At 38.8% G+C, this 9,628-nt stretch overlaps 1 protein-coding gene and 1 long non-coding RNA gene across 2 annotated transcripts; both read right to left on the bottom strand.

The window, feature by feature from the left end:
- Positions 1-718: 718 nt before the first annotated feature.
- Positions 719-1,609, bottom strand: LOC148191301 (uncharacterized). The gene is made up of 2 exons (XR_015782974.1): positions 1,545-1,609; positions 719-952 (listed from the first exon to the last, which is right to left on the bottom strand). It is a non-coding gene; the product is annotated as an uncharacterized LOC148191301 (long non-coding RNA).
- A 5,091-nt stretch (positions 1,610-6,700) lies between these two features.
- Positions 6,701-9,256, bottom strand: LOC148191302 (uncharacterized). Its single transcript, XM_088101982.1, has 4 exons — positions 7,954-9,256; positions 7,639-7,862; positions 7,305-7,562; positions 6,701-7,217 (listed from the first exon to the last, which is right to left on the bottom strand). The coding sequence occupies exons 1-4, from the start codon at positions 8,782-8,784 to the stop codon at positions 6,701-6,703; spliced, it is 1,830 nt and encodes a 609-aa protein (XP_087958108.1). The 5' UTR covers positions 8,785-9,256.
- Between the last annotated feature and the right edge of the window lie 372 nt (positions 9,257-9,628).

The following is a 9,628-nucleotide window of genomic DNA, read 5'->3' on the forward strand; positions in this document are numbered from 1 at the left end:
ATTAATTCTACTATATGGTGTTTACTGTATTTTTGGGATGTTACACTTACCACATAAGCTAATTTAATTTGTAAAAAAATCTAATTCCAATTTTCCTTTTTATATTTGTCTCCAAGAAGGAGCTTGTATTGAAATTTATATAAACATGCCTCAACTCTAAATATTGTGTTAAAAAGCGAATTTAAAAAAAAAACACTTAAAAATGTTCGCACCTTGCATTTCTGTCAACTGCATTTTTCTGTTATGTATTAATGTACATGAAAATATACCAGAACAATTGATCAGAGATATATGCATAATCTTAAGTTACAATAATCCAGTGGAAGAACGAGGAAGTCAGCCATCATAAAGCAACTAAGTGACACTCAAAAGTGGAAACCGAACAAATTTTCGGCTCAAAAGAATAATCGCAACGATAGTGAGTATGTATAATTCGAGCACGTTGGAGAAAATATATTTCACCGTGAACAGTAGTACCTGGAGGCTGCTGATATTCTTTTGGGCAGGGTGCCCAGCCGATAGTTCATCCTCAGAACTGGGACGGTTTCAGTCCACTTCAGAGCTGTTCCTCACAGGTCGAGATGTGTTGTACAGTAAGAGACCACACAGAAGAATTCCACAGCCAAGCAAAAAAAATGGGCTCAAGCTTGTTCCCTCGGGAAGATATGGTAATGGTAGAGAAAGAATATAAACCGATATGGGCACTGCAAAAATCATAAGCACACGTAAGCTAAAAAACTATTAAGAAAACCTGAGGTACAAAAGACCTTACGATTCATAGTTTAGAATGCAACAAAGAAGAGTGAGATGCAATGATAACGAGTACCTGACAACATTACTAGAAGAGAAGATACAACTGCAGAAGAAGTTTTTACTGCATTAAGGAGGGATATGTTGAATGCCAAATTGGTAATTATGTAAAGCAGTGGAAGTAGGGGAGCGCCATCACAACCTAAGCCAGAAATTGAAGAGGAATACACATTATATTAAAACTTAAACACAAAAGAAAGTTAAACCAAGGTTCAAAATCATCTAAAGGGTACAAGACAAAAACTATATATAAATTTATTGATTTCTTACAATTATGAGTTTTAATTGTTTTATATAAAAATGTTAGAAATAACTAAACTCCAAGTAATCTAGTTATAGACGGGTTAAATCATTGCTTATATACTATTCGGCCTTTTACCTGAAGGACTAAAAGCATCTATAATCCTAGTACATAAAAGGTAAGGTATCGAATATGACATGAACCTTGTGATAGCCACAAGATCTACCCATCGAGACAAGAAAACCCAATGACATATAGACCCACTTCAAATTCCATACCATTAATTAAAACTTGCCCTTGTTATTTTATTTATTAATGCAATTTTGAAAATTCAAGGTCATAAACCCAGGAAAATAATCATACATACACATAGTAACTAATCTTGATAGTGTTTTAACAACAGAAGGTGTAATAAGAAACGCAGACAAGTACTAGAAAACCACGTGAGGATATATATGTATAATTGCATTGCTACCAATTTATTAGATCTTACCTGGTTTACCTAGAAAACAACCGGCACCGCTTTTAAAATATGAAGGAAGTTCAGCAAATGGTATGTGTAAGACCTTGGAAAATTAAACCGTAAGCCAGCTGTCAAATCTAACTAATGCACTGAAACCCTTCTCTGATTTCATTAAAAACCCACTTCCATAACTCTGCAACTCACGCCAAGTGTCACCAGGAAAGAATTAAAGTCAGTAATGGGGGTGCAGGTGTCGACAGGAGAGACGCACGTTCGTGTGGACGTGGGGAGAACAAAATGGATTTTCTGAAACACTCTCCCACTCTCCTGCACGCATCTTCTCCCTTCCAAACTCAGACTCTATTTTTCTCCTCCTTCTCTCTAGAAAGCTTCCATCTTCTCTCTACCATAACTCACCACTCTCTTCTCCGATTCATATTCAGAAACCGTAGGAGCATCCTCTGAGTTGAGAGCTTCAATCTGAACAGAATAGATCCAAGTTCTGAAACCGGTAAGTCTCTCGACTCTGGACACTCGTTTCTGAGTTACATGCAAACCAAGATTCGGCTGCATGCAAGGGTATAAGCTAAATTCTTCTACGTTTCTTTTGGTTAGATTTAGTGAAGAACTTAAGAAAATCGTTGAGGGTAGAAAGCCATAATTGAACGAGACAAAGTCATACTCTTAGACGTACACCACTATCCAGGTAAGGGAAGCTTATTGATTTAATTCGTATGGTGTTGTATGTTTGCTGAAAATGATTGCATGTTGAGTAAATGTATGTATCCAGTATGAGTATGAATGCATGATGGATGATGGTTGAAATGTATGAATGTGAACCTGAATAATTATGGTGTATGTTGATTAATCTGTATGATGATGATGGATATTTATCAATGAGAATATGAATTATTAACGTAAATGTTCTAAAGTTTGTAAATTTGTAATTTGAGGTGAAGTATAAAGTATGCACTGGTATGTTGGAACTTAAGTTTAAAATTTGAAATATGAAATCCTGAATATGATAAAATACGTTCGTCATCGTACGGTCTTATACCGTTCGGTTTTCTAGTAAAATGTTTAAAAAGGAATTCTTTCATTTGGAAAGAGTTCTGATTGAGAACGAGCGTCCTCCTGTGAAAAAAAACTAGGTTTGAGCGTTCGGCTTAGCCTAGCGGTATCTGAGTCTCTGAAATGAAATAATGAAATTATACCTTATACTTAAAATTAGTAACGCTCGGTCGTATACCTAGCGTTCGTCCTAATGAGCTCTCGGTCGTATACCTAGCGTTCGTCCTAATGAGCTCTCGGTCTTATACTTAGCGTTCGTCCTAATTATTGCTCGGTCACCTACCTAGCGTTCGTCCTAAGTAGTGTTCGGTCTTATACCGAACGCTCGTCCTTACCTTTGATTTCCAAACGGGCGTAAATAGCGTTCGTTCTAATATTTAGTAAATGTATATTATCGCATTCGGTCATTGACTGGCAGTCGATCCCTTTAAACAAATTGTTCTCAGTATAGTTAATTAACTGGCTTGTTGTATCTTTATCCATTTGGATTCGACCTAGAGTCTTTGTACCTAAATTATTCTGAATATTGAGTGTATATCTCTAAGAGTCGGTTCATTCATCTGGTTCGAGTAGCAATGACGTTCGTCATATCATTATGTGTTGACTTATTCTGATTGGCAACGAGTCCTTTTAAATCTAGTCTTTAGCGTTCGTCTTCGTTCTTCAGAAGACTGAACGTTCGTTATTTTATGCTCTTAAAACTAAAGATGAAAATGAGGATAAAGTGTAATATTCTGAAGTGTGAACCTTATTTAGAGTGATTATATGATGATGGATTTTGGACGAGCGTTCCAGGGAGGAACGACTCACGTATATTGAATATTGGAATTGGTAATGTATGAATGTGGACAAAGCTTGGCCGACGTTTCATCCTGATGTTCCGTGAGTACTCGTCCTCACGTAGAGGGGGTACGTCATGTGTGGGAACGGCAGGAGGTCCTAGTCCTTAGGAGTACTTTGGACGGAACGGACTAACCTCGGGTGGCAGCTGATGAGAATTCCAGTTACTACATCATCCGGGTGCACGAACGTAGTAGCTACACAAGATTCATACAGTCCGGACAGTCAGTCTAGCATCAGGGTTTTGATGGAAGTGTCTATTAGAATGTATTTGATTGTGCTGGTATATGTGATTGTATGTTATTAATTGAATTAAATTATATAAGCTTACCCTGTGTATTTTCCTTGTGTTGTCCTGTATTTGTACGTCCGTCCTTGTCCTTGCAATGATCATCCGTGTTTTTGTTTGATGTGAGCAGAAGGAGATGCCTTGTTGGAAGAGGCGTTGGAAGAACAATACTGGGGAAAGAGAATTAGTAGAAGTCGAGGTGAAGACCGAAGAATAGGACGCTCGGCTTGTGTTACTTATTTCGTTAAGTGGACGTTCGTCCGTTTTTGGTTTTTAAGTTTCTTACGATCGTTCGGTGTTGGTTTGTAAAACGTTCGTCAAGTATGATTAAGTTGAACGTTTTATTCATATTTATCTCTTGTAAGGCCGTTCGGCCAGAACTGTGCTTTCGTTTAATTAAGATGATTTGGTTTATCATTAAATGTGATTAATTCTACTATATGGTGTTTACTGTATTTAGGATGTTACAGTATGCCTTTCAATTTGAAAGTAAAGGTAGAGACAGAAATACGAAAAGAGCCTACAACAAATATCACGTAAACCATAATGTACCTTTCAATAATTAATCAAGGCTTAATTACCTACTTAGTCCCCATGTTCGGAGGTAATTTGTTGTTTAGTACCCGGTTTTAAAAATGTAGGCATTTGATACCTATGTTTTGAAGTTTGTATCAATTGAATCCTACCCACTTAACGCCGTTATAATTGATAACGTTTTTCTGACTGTGTATGTGATTTGTGCAATCGTGGCAATGAGGTGGCTTAAGTGAGTTGACGTGGCAGGCTGAATTGGGAATTTGAAATGGGGTTACATTTTTTAAATTGGGGAAATAAACTAATTAGGGTTTTTTTTAGGTTTAATCCTTTACTACATCCCTATTTATGTACGAATGTCTCAATTGGGTCCTCGTTTTTTAAAGTGTATCAAAATGGTCCTTAATTTTGAAAATTCATATCAATTGAGTCCTTCCCGTTAAGTTGGCTGGACGGCGTTAAAAAAATTGATGAGTGGGATGCTGAGATCAGGAAATGTTATTGACGTGGCATTGACCTGGCTTTATGGTGAGTTTTTTACACAATCAGCGAGTGCTTTATGGTAAATCAAAACGCAACGTTTTGATTTTGAACACAATCAGTGAGTGTTTTATGAGAAGGAGAAATCCCTAAATTGCAGAGGGTTTTGTCGAGGGTTTTCGGTTGTCTTTTGTGGTTCCAATTTGGCGGACAATAGGTAACGTTTCTAGATTTGCGAGTGATCTATTGGTGGTATTTCGGTAGAATCAGGAAGGTGTTGGCGGTGAAGCACGTGGAAAGCAGTGGCGAAAGTGTTCGAAGTGAACCATAAAGAGAAGGAGAAATCCCTAAATTGCAGAAATCCCCAAATCGGTTGACGCAGGTGGGTGGGTTTAAGAACGCAGTTGTTCGACGCAGGTGGGTGGGTTTAAGAACGTAGTTGTTCGTCGCAGGTGGGTGGGTTTAAGAACGTAGTTGTTCGTCGCAGGTGGGTGGGTTTAAGAACGTAGTTGTTCGTCGCAGGTGGGTGGGTTTAAGAACGTAGTTGTTCGTCGCAGGTGGGTGGGTTTAAGAACGTAGTTGTTCGAAGACGATGTCGAAGGAGCATTCTTGTTGTTCGTCGACATGCAGTGTGTGGCGGAAGGAAAACCGTAATTTGTGTTCACCGATTTGCCACTGTGGACTGAGATGCGCGCTGAGAACTGCTAAAACTTTGAAGAATCGTGGCAAGCAATTTTGGGGATGCTCGAAGTATAAGGTATGATTTATTTGACGTTTGTATTATGTGGAAGTGTTTTTGAGAATCAATTGTTGTTTATACAGAATGGTGCTGAAAAGGGTGGTTGCAACTACTTCAAATGGTTCAATGATGTTGTGGAAGAGGAAAGGGGCAAATGCTTAAAGTGTGAAGGAAACAAAGAAAGTTCGGTGCACAGTGAAGAAATGGATAGTAATAGGAAAATTTTAGTTAAGTTTGAGAAATCTTTGTTGGTTGTTCAAAACTGGATGAAGGTGTTGATATTTTTGGTTTTTCTTTTATGTGTAATAAATACAATTTGCGTATCAATGTTGATGAGAATGGGCTGATGGGTTGTAACCGTGTTGTACTTTTCTTCCATTTCAATGAAAGTCAGACTTCTTACTAGTGAAAACTTTATTTTTGTTATGAAATGTGATGAGTAAAAATAATGTTATTATGTTGAAGTTGTAATGTTTTTATGAGTCTAAAAAAATCTGCATTGCTCAGGGTCACTGTTTTATGAGTGTATATATTGCTATCATACACCTCCTTTGTGGACGAGCGTCCTATTCTCGCTGGCCGACCGTGCACCGAACGTCGTCTGTGGACGAGCGTCTTATTTCTCGCTGAGGGAGCGTTCTCTAATGCGTCCATAGTGGACGAGCGTCCACAGTGGACGAGCATGCTCTTATCGCTTGGCCAGCTTCCTCTCGAGCGTCAACAGTGGACGAGCGTGGTCTTATCGCTTGGCCAGCGTCCTCTCGAGCGTCAACAGTGGACGAGCGTCCTCTTATCGCTTGGCCAGCGTCGTCTCGAGCATCCACAGTGGACGAGCGTGCTCTTATCGCTTGGCCAGCGTCCTCTCGAGCGTCAACAGTGGACGAGCGTGCTCTTATCGCTTGGCCAGCGTCCTCTCGAGCGTCAACAGTGGACGAGCGTGCTCTTATCGCTTGGGCAGCGTCCTCTCGAGCATCCAGAGTGGACGAGCGTCCTCTTATCGGTGGGCGACGAGTTATTTACAAAAGAAGACATCATAATTATTTACAAAAGAAGACAAAAAAGAGGATTTAACATCAAAATTAGCATTATCAGCTGTGTAATAGAAAAAGATAACCAAAGTACTGTCTAATACAAAAAGAGCACCAAGTTGCTGTGTAATACAAAAAGAGCACCAAAGTACTGTCTAATACAAAGAGACATTAAAAAATACATTAAAGTTGTTCATTTATCCCCTTAAACTACAGCTTCTTCTTCATTTGATGATGGGATGTTTGGTTGAGTTGATGGGTTACTTTGTTGTGTTTGTTGTGCTTTGGTGCAAGAAGTCCTGTTGTGGCCGAGTTCCTTACAAATGCCACATCTTTTCTTGAAACCACCCTTCCTCATTCTTTTGTCATCCTTCACCAACTCCCATTGCTCCAACCTTCGCTTCTTCTTTGGTCTTCCAGGCAAAGTTCTTTTTGGTGGAGGGAGAACATCTTCATATGTGGTAATCTCCCACATATTGTTACCATTTATTGGATAGTTAATTGAAGAGTATGTTTCTTCATATGTTGACTTCCTAAAACAACATGGAATGAATTCCTCTGCATCAAGATTTAGGAATTTCATAGCAGCTAACGAGTGGCAACATGGTATGGCAGTGATTTCCCACTTCCTGCATGTACACAAATTTTCATCTAAATTGACTACAAATTTGTCACCGGCTTGGGACACATGTCGAACTTCAAAAATCTTGTTTCCTGACCAGCTGTAAAATCCAAACAAGAAACACATTTAAATCATAAACCACTAACACATTTAAAAAGAAATATAAGTGAACAAACCTCATTCTTACCACGGTATCCAATATTTAGTTAACTGAGACTCCTTCTTTAGTCTAGTCTTCATTTTTGGACAAATGTTCCCAGAAAGTGATTGACTTTTTGTCCTGTTAGTTGCCCATCTCTTCATCAAGTAAAGCCGGATTTCCTCCATCATGGTTACGATTGGCTTAGACCTTGTATGCAGCATTACACTATTGAAAGCCTCCGACAAGTTGTTAACCAAAGTATCACACTGAGCCTTGCTGCTGAATCTTGATCTTGACCAGTACCTACAACATATATATGTTCATCAATGTTACTGTGAATATTTGGCAGATTTTTAAGAATAGAAATTTAAATACAAACCTGGGAGGGATTTTTAACAAGTATTTGAAAGCCTCATCGTTAAGTTGTTTAATATTTCTCATTTCTGCTTCCCATGCTTGTGGATGGGTTGCTGTAGCTGCCTTCCACATCAAACGCTTGAGTTGTTTTCCAGGGAATTTCTTCCTAAAATTAGCGTATAAGTGCCTAACACAGAAACGTTGATCAACTCCAGGCACGACTTCTTGTACAGCTTGTAGTTGTCCCTGTTGAATCAAATTATGACAGTGTTGTTAGAGATATGATTTCAACCTCAAAGATAATTAACATAATCGGGGAATAGGTCATGTGCATTACCTTTTGCTGGTCCGACATGAATGTAAATGATGAACTTACTTCCTCCCCACCGAGATCTTCAACCAGAAGTTGAAGGAACCATTTCCAAGTATCCTTGTTCTCTACTTCGACCACGGCATACGCAAGAGGTAACATTTGATCATTTGCGTCTCTACCAACAGCAGTTAACATTTCACCACCATACTTTCCTTTCAGAAAAGCACCATCCAACCCAATTATTGGCCTGCAGGACACAAAACTATCCTTGCAGGCCTTTAGACATGTATAAAACCTCATAAAACTGATTCCATCCACATTCTCTTGAACTTTGACTTTTACTGTGGATCCTGGATTACGAGCTAAAACCTCATTGGCATAATCATAAATCCTTCTATATTGGTCTTTGAAAGACCCATCAACATTTTCTGAAGTAATGGCCTTTGCCCTATAAGCCATACATCTAGATACACCCACATTCCATTTTCGATTTATCTTCTCACGAATTTCCTTTCCCTTTACTTGTGGATTTTCTCTAACAGTTTTTTCCAACCTTTTACTGAGCCATTTTGCATTAACTAATCCTAATTTGTGCTCTCTACTACATTTGTGGTCATCAACAATAGTCCTTAATTGCCACGTATGAATGGCTTCCATATAACCACAATATGCCATCCAGGGGCACTCTCCTTTAGCACCCATACATTTTACCCTCATTCTCTTCTTATCATTTTTAATATATTTAATATTTCTGCCATTTTCTATTGCATATGTTTTAATGGCATCCACAAAGTCTTCCTTGTTAGCAAAATAAGTTCCCACATCCCATTTATAATCTACCATTGTCTTAGGCATGCAGAAGGTTACAAACTTCCCATAACCCTCCTCTTCCGCATCTTCTGCTTCACTTTCTGCTCCACTGTCTAATTCATCAGATTTTCATTCATCATCGGACAAACCTCTATGATGATCACTATTGATTCCATCATCCACATCACTATCATCAGATTGCACATCAACTTCAACATTACCAAACCAATCTGCCACTCTATCTCCTACCTCCTCTTCTAAATCACACTCAACATTAACATCAACCAGACCTTCCATACAGTCGTAATTAACCTCCTCATTGCCATCATCATGACCACTACTGGTCCAGCTTCGAACATCACAACCATCCTCTTCAACCTCACCCACACCAACATGTGTTTCAATTTCTCCTTCAACAACATCATCATCCTCACCTCTCTCACCTTCATTAACAGCCACCTCAAATTCTCTTTCACTGTGTTGTTCACATTCTGTTTGAATTTCTCCTTCAACAACATCATCAGCCTCAACTCTTTCTTCTGACACCACAACAGTTTCATTGATTCCATCATAGTGGCCTCTCTCACCTTCATTAACAGCCACCTCAAATTGTCTTTCAGTATGTTGTTCACATTCACCCTCACCAACCTCTGTTTCAATTTCTCCTTCAACAACATCATCAGCCTNNNTCCCTTATCTTGCTTTTAATTTGAAAAAGGATTTTTAGTGTATGCATTATCAACCAACGTGATTGCATTGTACTGTTACAGAGAACTAACAATTTTGGCTTCTTTGCAGAGGAAACACTGAAGGAGGAGATTTAGGATTTTGACCTAATGGGTTATGGGAGACTGACCACCGCATGCTGTTGGAGGAAGTAATATTAGGT

This window comes from Vigna umbellata, chromosome 11, assembly GCF_029865625.1.
Source record: "Vigna umbellata cultivar VRB3 chromosome 11, Vumbellata_1.0, whole genome shotgun sequence".
Lineage (NCBI taxonomy): Eukaryota > Viridiplantae > Streptophyta > Magnoliopsida > Fabales > Fabaceae > Vigna > Vigna umbellata.

Coding starts and splice junctions, on each gene's coding strand:
- LOC148191302 (XM_088101982.1), bottom strand. CDS start 8,784: ATGCCTAAGACAATGGTAGATTATAAATGGGATGTGGGAACTTATTTT. Junction 7,863..7,953: donor TCATGTCGGACCAGCAAAAG/GTAATGCACATG, acceptor TTGATTCAACAG/GGACAACTACAAGCTGTACA. Junction 7,218..7,304: donor ACTAAATATTGGATACCGTG/GTAAGAATGAGG, acceptor TGGATTTTACAG/CTGGTCAGGAAACAAGATTT.